This window comes from Oryzias latipes, chromosome 22, assembly GCF_053564925.1.
Source record: "Oryzias latipes strain Hd-rR chromosome 22, Olatipes_Hd-rR_3.1".
NCBI lineage: Eukaryota > Metazoa > Chordata > Actinopteri > Beloniformes > Adrianichthyidae > Oryzias > Oryzias latipes.
In genome coordinates this window covers 26,256,296-26,271,902 of record NC_136258.1, presented here as the reverse complement: position 1 = coordinate 26,271,902, position 15,607 = coordinate 26,256,296, and the positions used below count along the sequence as shown (strand labels likewise).

The 15,607-nt window shown below is 42.5% G+C and overlaps 1 protein-coding gene across 1 annotated transcript in view; it reads right to left on the bottom strand.

Annotated features, from left to right (window-relative positions):
• gabrr2a (gamma-aminobutyric acid type A receptor subunit rho2a) overlaps positions 1–15,607 on the bottom strand; it is a 63,998-nt gene extending 48,391 nt beyond the window's left edge. The window contains exon 1 of the mRNA XM_004082154.5: positions 15,226–15,607. Within this exon, the coding sequence (XP_004082202.1) occupies positions 15,226–15,347 (122 nt within the window). The 5' untranslated portion in view covers positions 15,348–15,607. The remainder of the gene's footprint in view (positions 1–15,225) is intronic.

Below are 15,607 nucleotides of genomic sequence, written 5' to 3'. Positions count from 1 at the left end.
CCCCGCATTGAAAGTTATGGTTTTTTGTCAGAGTAAACTTCAATGGCTTTTCAACAGGTGGATGTCATTTTCAGGTGTGTCGGCTCATCCTACTCGGAGTAGTGATGCTCCAAGTAAAACATGTCATTTCCTCTTGCCAGCAGGTGGCGCTACACTTTTTCCAGATTTTTTCACTGCAGATGTGTTCAGAGTCAGACTACAATCATGCACATCAATTTTGGATCAGATTGGATTATGCATGGCTGAGTAATGGCCATTTTTCTTTTCATGGCGTGATTTCGAAACGACCTCCAATTTTGACGCGCCGCCATGGTCACAAACATCCATAAAAACTTAAAAGCTTTGCAATTTAACATCGGACATGTGTCTAGTTTACAAAACCAAAGTTTGGAGTCATTACTCTCAAATCTCTAGGAGGAGTTCGTTCTAGAGCGAGGCCTGCGAATGACCAAAATACAGCAAAAATGACATATTGTCATCAAAATATCAGACTTCCTGTGCGACTGACAGCTTGGTCCCAAGAGACTTTTTTGTAGGTTTCTATCCGATGAACATGCCCTGTTAAAATCAGGTTTGTACTATAAAGCATATGGAGGTGCTCGCGAAAACAAATTTTGCAGGTGGCGCTATCGAGCCATTTTTGTTTACCTATGCCGTTCTCCTATAAAATATGAAATTTTTCGCGACTCCTGATGTGTATACAAAATTTGGTGAGTTTTGGGGTATGTTAAAGGCCTCAAAAAGGCGACTCTTCCGTCGGAAGAAAAAGAATAATAATAATAATTAAAGCTACAAGTAGCATTTAGCGGGCCCGAGCACGTGCGACCGCATGGCACGAGCGACCGCCCCGTGAGCAACGCCCTGCTCGAGCCATTCTCGTCGTTTTTTCTTGTCCATTCTGGAGCTCCAAGCTATTGTTAATACGACAGCAGCCTGGGGGGGGGGGGGGGGGGGGGGCTGTAATCAGTTGCCTTAAGGGACAAAGACTATTGCATATAGCATGAAAAAAATTCAAGCAATGATGATAATTGCTATCACTTTCCCTAAGGATGAGAACAATAGAACTCATTCAATTTCCACTACAATGTCTAGATGAGTGTCAGCTATGTCTGATAACTTGGCCAATTAGCTGGACCGGGATCTTGCAAAGTGCAGGTGGTTAACGTCCAGTGTGATGAGTCTGTGGACGGCAACAGTACAGCATAGCTTTTGGTTTCCACAAGAGAAGAACTCCTGACACATCTGCCCTAACAGACAACTACAAGAGGAGTTGAAATGTATAACACGGTGAAGGAGTTTTTGTGCAGAAAAAGGTACAATTAGAAAAGCTGGTAGCAGTGACTGCAGATGGGACTCCTGCTATGATCAATAGACAAACAGGTTTCATCACTCACTGTAAAGCTGACCCAGACTTTCCAAAATGTCTGCATTACTGCTGCGTCATTCACCAGCAGGCCTTATGTGCAGAAGTGATTGGCTCTGGACATATAATGACTTATTCTGAAAATCGTAAACAACCTCAGCTGCAAAGCAAAACAGCACAGGATTTTTAAGGTGCTATTGGAGGAGATGTCTGTTGAATATGGTGAATATGAACATTGTGAATCTGAACTTGCATTCTTGACTGACATTACTGGAAAACTAAACCACTTGATCTGCGAGCTGCAAGACAATGGCAAAACTATTTTTTTTTGACCAGCCTGCCTGAGCCAGTGTTTTTCTTGTGGGGATCTTTTCTGCCAGGGCTTGTCAGCTTGGTCAGTGGATGTTGCTGCAGTTGTCTACCTTGCTGGGACAGCTGGAGTTAAACACAGCAGCTCACGGCTCTGAAGTGGACCCCGTTGCTGTCCCAGTCTGGATGGGCACTGTGGCGATGTTCCAATGGCCAGGCTGGCTCCTGGTATAAAGAGATTCCCAAATACCATTTCCTAACCGCAGAGCCAAGGATGTGTTTACATGTTTAGGTCAAAAATGTGATGGACAGCTTCATGTTGTCTAAACATGCCACCCTGTTATTAATCCAGTTGATATGGTTCTCCATCTGTGTCTAGGTGATAGAAAAGCATTTTTTTTTATATTTAGAGCTCTAAGCAAACAAACAGTTGTCTATATAAAAGAGCTTTTACAATTGTGCACTTTTAGCAGGTCTCTGAGTTCATGTGACCAATGTATGGTGGATTTTCACAGACCTTGTTTAAAACTGAAGGTGAGAGAGACTTAGAGAAATGGCTTCATTGTTCTGGAGTTCTTTGTTTCATCCACAGAAGAGTAGAATTGGTGATTGATTTTGAAAAGCTGCTGAAAAAAGTATCTTTTTCAAATTGCAATTTCTAACTTGGGTTTTACATTTTGTGTTCCATTTTTTGTGCTTTAATTGGGAAGCATTTGTTATTTGTTTGGTGTTTTTAAGGTTCTGCAAATATACACATCATTTTTTAGAGACATTTGTTATCAGTTGTGTTTGTTGATTTGTAGTTTAATTTCATTGGATGTATAGATGTCGTGTGGGGGGGAGGCTCGAGAGCAGGTAGGACCCAGGCGCAGAGACGGGAGGCAAACGGGTTCAGGGCAAGTGGGTTTATTTAACTAACAAAAAGCGCTGCAGAGCAGGATGACAAAACTAAAAACAAAAACTTACTGTGGCATGGCAAGGGACATGGACGCCAGACAAGAAGACGTGATCAACATGAGCAGAAGTTAATGGACCAGCACAGGAGGAAGGCAGAGACAAGACTTATATACAGACAGGGCAGACAAGACACAGGTGAACACGATTAGGGCAGATGGGGACCAAAGGAAGTAAAACTCAAGAAACATGACAAGACAGGAAACCTTTCAAAATAAAACAGGAAACAGAACCAAACAAGACAGAACAAGAACTAGAGCGAAAAAAAAGACAACAAACTGAAACCATGACAATAGAAAGGAAAAGAAGTTCAAACATTGATTATAAAAAAGGATATAAGAGATAAAAAAAAAAGAAAAAGGAAAAGAAAAAAGATAAAATATTGATTTAATTGCATTTTGAATGAATAAAAAACAATGATTAATAGAATCAGAATCAGAATCAGGAATCAGAAAAAGTTTTATTGCCAGGTTCAGTAGAGCGCACTTTACAAAACGAGGAATTTGACTTGGTGTATAGTGCAATTAAGAATAAGTTAAAAATTAAGTTAACAACAACAACACACTATATACAGTAGAGTAAGGTGAATTAAAGTGGGAGCACAGATGGGCTGGGATGGTGGGGCCTGTAAGTGGCACCGACAGTCCTTTGGTGGGCGGGGGGGGGGGGGTCACCTGGGGGAGTTGGGGTTCTGTTCAGCAGGCTGGCTGCAGTGGGGAAGAAGCTGTTCTTGTGGCGCGAGGTCCTGGTCCTTATGGACCGGAGCCTCTTGCCAGAAGGGAGGGGCCGAAAGAGATTATGTCCTGGATGAGAGGGGTTGGCTACAATCCTGGCTGCCCGCCTCCAGGTCCTGGAGATGTGCAGCTCCTGGAGAGACGGGAGGTGGCAGCCGATCACCTTCTCTGCTGAGTGGATGACGCGTTGCAGCTTGGCCTTGTCTCTGGCCGTGGCCGCAGCGAACCAGACTGTGATGGAGGACGTGAGGGTGGATTCGATGATGGCGGTGTAAAAGTCTACCAGCATCTTTTCAGGGAGGTGAAACTTCTTCAGCTGCCTCAGGAAGTACATCCTCTGCTGGACCTTCTTAGTGATGGAGCTGATGTTCTGCTCCCACTTGAGGTCCTGGCTGATGATGGTTCCCAGGAAGCAGAAGGACTCCACAGAGGTCACCGGGGAGTCACAGAGGATGACAGGGGGGAGGGGGGCTGGGGCCTTCCTGAAGTCCACTGTCATCTCCACTGTCTTCAGAGCATTAAGCTCCAGGTTGTTAGCGCTGCACTATGACACCAGCCTGGCTATTTCACTCCTGTAGGCCGACTCATCTCCGTCAGAGATGAGGCCGATGAGTGTGGTGTCGTCAGCAAACTTCAGGAGTTTGACAGACAGGTGACCAGCTGTGCAGCTGTTTGTGTACAGGGAGAGTAACAGGGGTGAAAGGACACAGCCCTGGGGGGATCCGGTGCTTGTGGTCCGAGTATCTGAGACGAGCTTCCCCAGCCTCACATACTGCTGTCTGTCCGTCAGGAAGTCTGTGATCCACCTGCAGGTGGAGTCAGGCACATTCATCTTGGAGAGTTTTTAATACTAAAGATGTATGAAAGACATACCGAAAAAATATGTCTTTCAGTGTTTAACTGGCTGTCTTTGGATTATGCATGCCTGAGTAATGGCCATTCTTACTTCTCATCTCTCTGTTCACTGCTTGCTAATTTACATAGCAGGGGTCCCAGCAGGAGGGGGCGGGGTTGTAACACGACTCCTTCAGCAGAGCCAGGCTGAGAGAGGCTTTGACATGTAAGATGTTAGATGTTAGAATGCCAGATGTTAGAATGACCAGTTCATTTTATATCTATGAAAATATTCAGGTAGCTATGGGACATGTTTAGCTATAGGTCTGTGAAAATTGGTGTCGATTGTTGAAACATAAGTTACCATAAAAAAATGTTTGTTTGGAGTCTAGACAGATTTAACACAGGTTTTTGGATGAAAAAGGATTTTTTATAAATCATCTGTTACACTTTTAAGTCTGAAAAAAATATGGAAGGCAGCAAACACAGATCCCTACCGTTTTTAATTTTTTTGTGCTGATATTTGAAAGATAAGTTATGCAAAAAAATAGGTGTTTGCAGTTTTGCCTAAAAAGACGTTTTCGGACCTTTTTGGATGAAATGTTGAATAAAAGTTCACCTGTAACTTCAATAATTCTGAATTTTTTTAGGAAGCAGTAGCACATAAATGCCTATGAAAGTTGAATTCTTGGTGCTGATAACCTAAACATAATTTATGCTAAAAATCTTTGTTCAGTCCAAAATTTCATTAAAAAAATCAAGTGATGAAGTTTCTCGTAGACCCTATAGTGTTACATATCAAAGCTGGAGGTTATTAAAGGCATCTAATTCTGAAATCTCAGCTTCCTGAGACAAACGGCTGATTTATAATAAATTTCTATTATTTGGGTGCACATAATCGACCACTTCCTGTTACGCAGGCACCGTCAGGTGTACACCCATGAAACTTTACATGATGAGAGAAGACCCTTCTGAGTATCTCCAGTTTTAATTTCATGCACATCGGACAAAGCAAAGAGAAAATACAGGGCAGAATGTGCCCCATGCAATAACTAGGTGGCGCTATAGAGCTCGTCCAAGATTGTCATATCCATGGGTTCAGAATAGAAGCTTCATCATATCCATTGAATTTCAGTGAGATTGGACAAGGAATGTGCACGTGAGAGCAACTTTTGTGTGCATAGCGAGATGCCCAACTTTGCCGCTCTGTCACGACCACACCCCCGCATTGAAAGTTATGGTTTTTTGTCAGAGTAAACTTCAATGGCTTTTCAACAGGTGGACGTCATTTTGAGGTGTGTCGGCTCATCCTACTCGGAGTAGTGATGCTCCAAGTAAAACATGTCATTTCCTCTTGCCAGCAGGTGGCGCTACACTTTTTCCAGATTTTTTCACTGCAGATGTGTTCAGAGTCAGACTACAATCATGCATATCAATTTTGGATCAGATTGGATTTTGCATGGCTGAGTAATGGCCATTTTTCTTTTCATGGCGTGTTTTCGAAACGACCTCCAATTTTGACGCGCCGCCATGGTCACAAACATCCATAAAAACTTAAAAGCTTCGCAATTTAACATCGGACATGTGTCTAGTTTACACAACCAAAGTTTGAAGTCATTACTCCAAAATCTCTAGGAGGAGTTCGTTCTAGAGCGAGGCCTGCAAATGTCCAAAATGAAGCAAAAATGACATATTGACCTCAATATATCAGACTTCCTGTGCGAGTGACAGGTGGGTCCTTTCAGACTTTTTTGTAAGTCTCCATCTGAAGAACATGCCCTGTAAAAATCAAGCTTGTACGTTAAAGCGTATGCGGGGCGTCGGGACAAAAGTCACTGTAGGTGGCGCTATCGAGCCGTTTTTGTGCGCCCATGCCAATCTCCTATAAAATACGAAATTTTTCGCGACTCCTGATGTGTGTGCCAAATTTGGTGAGTTTTGGGGTATGTTAAAGGCCTCAAAAAGGCGACTCTTCCGGTAGAATAATAATAATAATAATAATTAAAGCTACAAGTAGCATTTAGCGGGCCCGAGCACGTGCGACCGCATGGCACGAGCGACCGCCCCGTGAGCAACGCCCTGCTCGAGCCATTCTCGTCGTTTTTTCTTGTCCATTCTGGAGCTCCAAGCTAATGTTAATACGACAGCAGCCTGGGGGGGGGGGGGGGGGGGGGGGGCTGTAATCTGTTGCCTTAAGGGACAAAGACTTTTGCATATAGCATGAAAAAAATTCAAGCAATGATGATAATTGCTATCACTGTCCCTAAGGATGAGAACAATAGAACTCATTCAATTTCCACTACAATGTCTAGATGAGTGTCAGCTATGTCTGATAACTTGGCCAATTAGCTGGACCGGGATCTTGCAAAGTGCAGGTGGTTAACGTCCAGTGTGATGAGTCTGTGGACGGCAACAGTACAGCATAGCTTTTGGTTTCCACAAGAGAAGAACTCCTGACACATCTGCCTTAACAGACAACTACAAGAGGAGTTGAAATGTATAACACGGTGAAGGAGTTTTTGTGCAGAAAAAGGTACAATTAGAAAAGCTGGTAGCAGTGACTGCAGATGGGACTCCTGCTATGATCAATAGACAAACAGGTTTCATCACTCACTGTAAAGCTGACCCAGACTTTCCAAAATGTCTGCATTACTGCTGCGTCATTCACCAGCAGGCCTTATGTGCAGAAGTGATTGGCTCTGGACATATAATGACTCTTATTCTGAAAATCGTAAACAACCTCAGCTGCAAAGCAAAACAGCACAGGATTTTTAAGGTGCTATTGGAGGAGATGTCTGTTGAATATGGTGAATATGAACATTGTGAATCTGAACTTGCATTCTTGACTGACATTACTGGAAAACTAAACCACTTGATCTGCGAGCTGCAAGACAATGGCAAAACTATTTTTTTTTGACCAGCCTGCCTGAGCCAGTGTTTTTCTTGTGGGGATCTTTTCTGCCAGGGCTTGTCAGCTTGGTCAGTGGATGTTGCTGCAGTTGTTTCCCTTGCTGGGACAGCTGGAGTTAAACACAGCAGCTCACGGCTCTGAAGTGGACCCCGTTGCTGTCCCAGTCTGGATGGGCACTGTGGCGATGTTCCAATGGCCAGGCTGGCTCCTGGTATAAAGAGATTCCCAAATACCATTTCCTAACCGCAGAGCCAAGGATGTGTTTACATGTTTAGGTCAAAAATGTGATGGACAGCTTCATGTTGTCTTTTGATGTAAGTTTAAACCTAAACATGCCACCCTGTTATTAATCCAGTTGATATGGTTCTCCATCTGTGTCTAGGTGATAGAAAAGCATTTTTTTTTTATATTTAGAGCTCTAAGCAAACAAACAGTTGTCTATATAAAAGAGCTTTTACAATTGTGCACTTTTAGCAGGTCTCTGAGTTCATGTGACCAATGTATGGTGGATTTTCACAGACCTTGTTTAAAACTGAAGGTGAGAGAGACTTAGAGAAATGGCTTCATTGTTCTGGAGTTCTTTGTTTCATCCACAGAAGAGTAGAATTGGTGATTGATTTTGAAAAGCTGCTGAAAAAAGTATCTTTTTCAAATTGCAATTTCTAACTTGGGTTTTACATTTTGTGTTCCATTTTTTGTGCTTTAATTGGGAAGCATTTGTTATTTGTTTGGTGTTTTTAAGGTTCTGCAAATATACACATCATTTTTTAGAGACATTTGTTATCAGTTGTGTTTGTTGATTTGTAGTTTAATTTCATTGGATGTATAGATGTCGTGTGGGGGGGAGGCTCGAGAGCAGGTAGGACCCAGGCGCAGAGACGGGAGGCAAACGGGTTCAGGGCAAGTGGGTTTATTTAACTAACAAAAAGCGCTGCAGAGCAGGATGACAAAACTAAAAACAAAAACTTACTGTGGCATGGCAAGGGACATGGACGCCAGACAAGAAGACGTGATCAACATGAGCAGAAGTTAATGGACCAGCACAGGAGGAAGGGAGAGACAAGACTTATATACAGACAGGGCAGACAAGACACAGGTGAACACGATTAGGGCAGATGGGGACCAAAGGAAGTAAAACTCAAGAAACATGACAAGACAGGAAACCTTTCAAAATAAAACAGGAAACAGAACCAAACAAGACAAAACAAGAACTAAAGCGAAAAACAAGACAACAAACTGAAACCATGACAATAGAAAGGAAAAGAAGTTCAAACATTGATTATAAAAAAGGATATAAGAGATAAAAAAAAAGAAAAAGGAAAAGAAAAAAGATAAAATATTGATTTAATTGCATTTTGAATGAATAAAAAACAATGATTAATAGAATCAGAATCAGAATCAGAAATCAGAAAAAGTTTTATTGCCAGGTTCAGTAGAGCGCACTTTACAAAACGAGGAATTTGACTTGGTGTATAGTGCAATTAAGAATAAGTTAAAAATTAAGTTAACAACAACAACACACTATATACAGTAGAGTAAGGTGACTTAAAGTGGGAGCACAGATGGGCTGGGATGGTGGGGCCTGTAAGTGGCACCGACAGTCCTTTGGTGGGCGGGGGGGGAGGGGGGGTCACCTGGGGGAGTTGGGGTACTGTTCAGCAGGCTGACTGCAGTGGGGAAGAAGCTGTTTTTGTGGCGCGAGGTCCTGGTCCTGATGGACCGGAGCCTCTTGCCAGAAGGGAGGGGCCGAAAGAGATTATGTCCTGGATGAGAGGGGTTGGCTACAATCCTGGCTGCCCGCCTCCAGGTCCTGGAGATGTGCAGCTCCTGGAGAGACGGGAGGTGGCAGCCGATCACCTTCTCTGCTGAGTGGATGACGCGTTGCAGCTTGGCCTTGTCTCTGGCCGTGGCCGCAGCGAACCAGACTGTGATGGAGGACGTGAGGGTGGATTCGATGATGGCATCGTAGAAGTCTACCAGCATCTTTTCAGGGAGGTGAAACTTCTTCAGCTGCCTCAGGAAGTACATCCTCTGCTGGACCTTCTTAGTGATGGAGCTGATGTTCTGCTCCCACTTGAGGTCCTGGCTGATGATGGTTCCCAGGAAGCAGAAGGACTCCACAGAGGTCACCGGGGAGTCACAGAGGATGACAGGGGGGAGGGGGGCTGGGGCCTTCCTGAAGTCCACTGTCATCTCCACTGTCTTCAGAGCATTAAGCTCCAGGTTGTTAGCGCTGCACTATGACACCAGCCTGGCTATTTCACTCCTGTAGGCCGACTCATCTCCGTCAGAGATGAGGCCGATGAGTGTGGTGTCGTCAGCAAACTTCAGGAGTTTGACAGACAGGTGACCAGCTGTGCAGCTGTTTGTGTACAGGGAGAGTAACAGGGGTGAAAGGACACAGCCCTGGGGGGATCCGGTGCTTGTGGTCCGAGTATCTGAGACGAGCTTCCCCAGCCTCACATACTGCTGTCTGTCCGTCAGGAAGTCTGTGATCCACCTGCAGGTGGAGTCAGGCACATTCATCTTGGAGAGTTTTTAATACTAAAGATGTATGAAAGACATACCGAAAAATATGTCTTTCAGTGTTTAACTGGCTGTCTTTGGATTATGCATGCCTGAGTAATGGCCATTCTTACTCCTCATCTCTCTGTTCACTGCTTGCTAATTTACATAGCAGGGGTCCCAGCAGGAGGGGGCGGGGTTGTAACACGACTCCTTCAGCAGAGCCAGGCTGAGAGAGGCTTTGACATGTAAGATGTTAGATGTTAGAATGCTAGATGTTAGAATGACCAGTTCATTGTATATCTATGAAAATATTCAGGGAGCTATGGGACATGTTCAGCTATAGGTGTGTGAAAATTGGTGTCGATTGTTGAAACATAAGTTACCATAAAAAAATGTTTGTTTGGAGTCTAGACAGATTTAACACAGGTTTTTGGATGAAAAAGGATTTTTTATAAATCATCTGTTACACTTTTAAGTCTGAAAAAAATATGGAAGGCAGCAAACACAGATCTCTACCGTTTTTAATTTTTTTGTGCTGATATTTGAAAGATAAGTTATGCAAAAAAATAGGTGTTTGCAGTTTTGCCTAAAAAGACGTTTTCGGACCTTTTTGGATCAAATGTTGTCTAAAAGTTCACCTGTAACTTCAATCATTCTGAATTTTTTTAGGAAAACTAAACCACTTCAACTGTGATCTGCAAGGCAATGGTAAAACTATATTTTTTATGGAACAGCCTGCAGTGTTTCTTGTGGGGATCTTTTCTGCCAGGGCTTGCCGGCTTGGTCGGTGGTTGTTGCTGTTACCAATCCAGTTGATATGGTTCTCCATCTGTGTCTAAGTGATATAATCAGAATCAGAATCGTTTATTGTCATTGTACATGGGGATACAATGAAATTGCAGCAGCCTTGGAGTGAAGGAGTTACATAAAATAAAAATAAAAATAGAATAGAAAAAGAAATACTGTATTTACAACTCTTAACAAAAAATGAACAATATGGACAGAAACTGTTAAATATTAAATATTTGTGAATAAAATAGAAAGGAATTACATGAGTTGCTGTGAGCACAGCTTAATAAATATCAAGTTATTGCACAGTGACCCGGTTAGACAGTCAGGATATTGCACGCATTGTAGTAAAATTAGAGTGAGGTGTGGTTGGTGGACGTATGTGCATTCCGTATGATAATTGCCTATGGAAAAAAGATGTTTCTTAGTCTGTTTGTCCTGGTTCTGATGGACCTGTACCTCCTTCCAGAGGGCAGCAGTTCAAACAGAGGGAAAGCAGAATGGGTGGAGTTAGTGGTGATGCTAGTCACTCTGCTGATGCAGCGAGACTGGTAAATGTCCTTCAGTGAGGGGAGGGGGCAGCCGATGATCCTCTGCGCTGTCTTTACCACTCTCTGGAGACTCTGCCGTTCTGCTTCAGTGCAGTGGGAAAACCACACTGTGATGCCATAGGACAGAATGCTCTCAATGGTTGAGCGGTAGAACGTTACCAGCAGCTCCTGGCTGACGTCGTTCCTCCTAAGTTTTCTCAGGAAGTGCAGGCGTTGCTGGGCCTTCCTGATGACAGTCATGGTGTTGTTAGACCATGTGAGGTCAGCAGAGATGGTGGTGCCCAGGAGGGTGAAGCTGTGGACCCTCTCCACACAGTTTCCATCGATGTAGAGTGGGGGTGGATCTGTTCTGTTCTGCAAACTGGTGGGGGACGAAGATTGGAGGGAGGGAGTCTTTGATGTGTCCCAGGAGCAGCCGCTCCAGACACTTTGTGATTACAGCAGTGAGTGCAACTGGGCGGAAGTCCGTGAGGAAGGCTGTGGATGAGGACTTTTTGGGTATCGGGATGATAGTGGATGACTTCAGGCAAGCAGGGATGAAAGCCTGAGCTAGCGACAGGTTGAAGATTTTTGTGAAGACCTGGGAGAGTTGATCGGCGCAGGCCCGCAGAACCTTTCCGGGAACTCCATCAGGTCCCGCCGCTTTCCTGGGGTTTACCCTGCTGAACATCCGTGCCATCCGTGCCACGTCCATAAAGGCATTGTTTTTATATTTAGAGCTCTAAGCAACCAAACAGTTGTCTATATAAAAGAGCTTTTACAATTGTGCACTTTTAGCAGGCTGAAAAAATTATCTTTTTAAAATTGCCATTTCAAATTTGGGTTTTAAATTTTGTGTTCCATTTTTCTGTGCTTGTATTGGAAGGATTTGTTATTATTTTGTTTAAAAGTGCTACATATTGTATATACACATAATTTATTTAGAGAAATTTGCTATAGGTTGTGTTTTTTGGTTTTGTAGTTTAATTTCATTGGATTTATATTAAGGAAAAGAAGTTGCAGCATTGATTAAAAAAGGATAAAAGAGACATTTACTGTCTAAGTCTTATGTTACATCTGTAGAACTGTACTGAGAGTTGGGTTTTGTTTTGGAGCACATTCATATGTTTTGTTTGTAAAAAAAAAAAAATAAAATATTAAGTTAATTGCATTTTACATGACTAGAAAAGCAATGATTATTCATAAAAATCTATGAAAGACATACAAAACAAATGAAAAAGCAGTCTGCCCTCCCTCTTGTGTCTAAACTATTGTCACCTCACTTCTGGGTTAGTTAGCATATAAACAGGCAGCTGGTGTGTGTGTGTGGGGGGGGGGGGGGGGGGGGGGTGAAATTTGACTCCAGCAACAGGAAAGATTGAGGAGCAGGCTGCAGCATGAGAAAAAGACTGAACCATGTAAGAGGAAATGACATCCTACAGTTGACCAGTTCATTTTATATCTGTAAAGAATATTCAAGAAGCATTTAGACATGTTCAACTATATGCGTGTTAAACTTGGTGTGGATATTTGAAGCATAAGTAATTTTAAAACACACTTGTTTGGAGTCCAGACGGAAAAAGCACAGGTTTTGGGATGAATCAGGATTTTTTTAAAATCATCTGTTTCACCTGGACTTCTGAAAAACATATGGAAGGCAGCAAACACAGATCCCTACATTTAAAAAAATAAATGGTGTTGATATATGATGATTAAGTTATGAAAAAAAATAGGTGTTTGTAGTTTTGCCTAAAAAGACGTTTTCGGACCTTTTTGGATGAAATGTTCTCTAAAAGTTCACCTGTAACTTCAATCATTCTGAATTTTTTTAGGAAGCAGTAGCACATAAATGCCTATGAAAGTTGAATTCTTGGTGCTGATAACCTAAACAGAATTTATGCTAAAAATCTTTGTTCAGTCCAAAATTTCATTAAAAAAATCAAGTGATGAAGTTTCTCGTAGACCCTATAGTGTTACATATCAAAGCTGGAGGTTATTAAAGGCATCTAATTCTGAAATCTCAGCTTCCTGAGACAAACGGCTGATTTATAATAAATTTCTATTATTTGGGTGCACATAATCGACCACTTCCTGTTACGCAGGCACCGTCAGGTGTACACCCATGAAACTTTACATGATGAGAGAGGACCCTTCTGAGTATCTCCAGTTTTAATTTCATGCACATCGGACAAAGCAAAGAGAAAATACAGGGCAGAATGTGCCCAATGCAATAACTAGGTGGCGCTATAGAGCTCGTCCAAGATTGTCATATCCATGGGTTCAGAATAGAAGCTTCATCATATCCATTGAATTTCAGTGAGATTGGACAAGGAATGTGCACGTGAGAGCAACTTTTGTGTGCATAGCGAGATGCCCAACTTTGCCGCTCTGTCACGACCACACCCCCGCATTGAAAGTTATGGTTTTTTGTCAGAGTAAACTTCAATGGCTTTTCAACAGGTGGACGTCATTTTCAGGTGTGTCGGCTCATCCTACTCAGAGTAGTGATGCTCCAAGTAAAACATGTCATTTCCTCTTGCCAGCAGGTGGCGCTACACTTTTTCCAGGTTTTTTCACTGCAGATGTGTTCAGAGTCAGACTACAATCATGCACATCAATTTTGGATCAGATTGGATTATGCATGGCTGAGTAATGGCCATTTTTCTTTTCATGGCGTGTTTTCGAAACGACCTCCAATTTTGACGCGCCGCCATGGTCACAAACATCCATAAAAACTTAAAAGCTTTGCAATTTAACATCGGACATGTGTATAGTTTACAAAACCAAAGTTTGGAGTCATTACTCTCAAATCTCTAGGAGGAGTTCGTTCTAGAGCGAGGCCTGCGAATGACCAAAATACAGCAAAAATGACATATTGTCATCAAAATATCAGACTTCCTGTGCGACTGACAGCTTGGTCCCAAGAGACTTTTTTGTAGGTTTCTATCCGATGAACATGCCCTGTTAAAATCAGGTTTGTACTATAAAGCATATGGAGGTGCTCGCGAAAACAAATTTTGCAGGTGGCGCTATCGAGCCATTTTTGTTTACCTATGCCGTTCTCCTATAAAATATGAAATTTTTCGCGACTCCTGATGTGTATACAAAATTTGGTGAGTTTTGGGGTATGTTAAAGGCCTCAAAAAGGCGACGGAAAAGTCGGAAGAATAATAATAATAATAATAATAATAATAATAAACCTAACAGATACAATAGGGTCCTTGCACTCCGTGCTCGGGCCCTAATAACTCTTACAGATACAATAGGGTCCTTGCACTCCGTGCTCGGGCCCTAATAATAATAATAATAACTCTAACAGATACAATAGGGTCCTTGCACTCCGTGCTCGGGCCCTAATAAAACCTATAATTTTTTTTTTTAAGTAGAGCTTGTACATCTAGATCAATTGTGAATAAAACATGTCATTGTTGTGCTGCAGCTCTGCTAAACATTTGTGTTTTGGAAAACTACAATAGAGCTTTGTAAGGGTGGTGTCCTTTGTTTTTCAGTGCTTTTCTTGGTTCTTCGTGTCTGTATTCTGGTTTTGTGTTTGTCCACAGTACAACAGCCAGTTTGGCTGTTGTACTGCAGCTCTGCTGTAAATTGCAGATACAGAATAATTCTGGAGAAAATAAAATAGATTATGTTTGTTTTTTCACTGCACCTGTCCGTCACTCATAAACTGTGCCAAAATCAGGATTAATACTATAAATTCATGTTAGAGCAGACATGTCTGCGCAAAAATGCAGATAGTCTGCAATGCCCCTCACGTTTAAATCTACATAATGAAAAACTAATCTATATTATATTACATTACATTACATTATATTATATCATATTTGAGTAAACACTGAAAAATGAAAAGAGTTAAATGTAAAAACGAAATGACAGTTAGTAAGTGCTAGGTGGCGCTGTTTTTCGTGGAGTATAAATAGTTTAGTGAAATAAAATAGATTGGATAGGGCCTAATTATTTAAATTTACATTTTCTGTCACATTTTCTTTCTCTCTGTCTTTTTTTTTGTTTGTTTTTTGCGAATTGTTATACTAACCCAAACCAAGAATTGAATGAAAAAGTTTGCTACCGATTTTTTGAAATCTCAGCCAAACTCAAACTTTTTAAATAAAGCTTTAAAAATCTGAATATTGGAGCGCGGGCGTCTAAACAACCCGTCTAAATGCCATACTTCTACTTGTTTTTGTCATGATGCTGCCTCATAACCAACTCAAACATACAGGTGGGGATCTGTAAATTTAGTTTTGCTCCTCATTGGAGCGTTTTTCTTCCACTTACGTGCTGTGCTTCTGCGTATCCGCCGTGCCTGTCCATCTCCGCACCCGGTGTCCGTGCTTCCAGCACTCCCCGGAGACAAACATGCACAAAAGGAGAACGGCAGCACCGCTCAGATAAGGCATCCTGACGGTGCGGTTCCACAGGTGAGTCCCGTCCGGCGGTTCATTCCAGCGGCGCTCAGGCGGCTGCGCATCGCTCAGCGGAGGTGGCGCGCGGAGGAAGCGGTCACGGCACCCGACTCCGCCGTATGAACCTGTGTGTGAGTCTGGAGGCTGCAGCCGCGCGCTCAAACATCAATGCGCGCTCACACTCCAGGATTAATTGCAGCCTGGCATGACACAACAGGAGTCAGATTATTCCTCCTGCTGTGAATCAAAAGTCC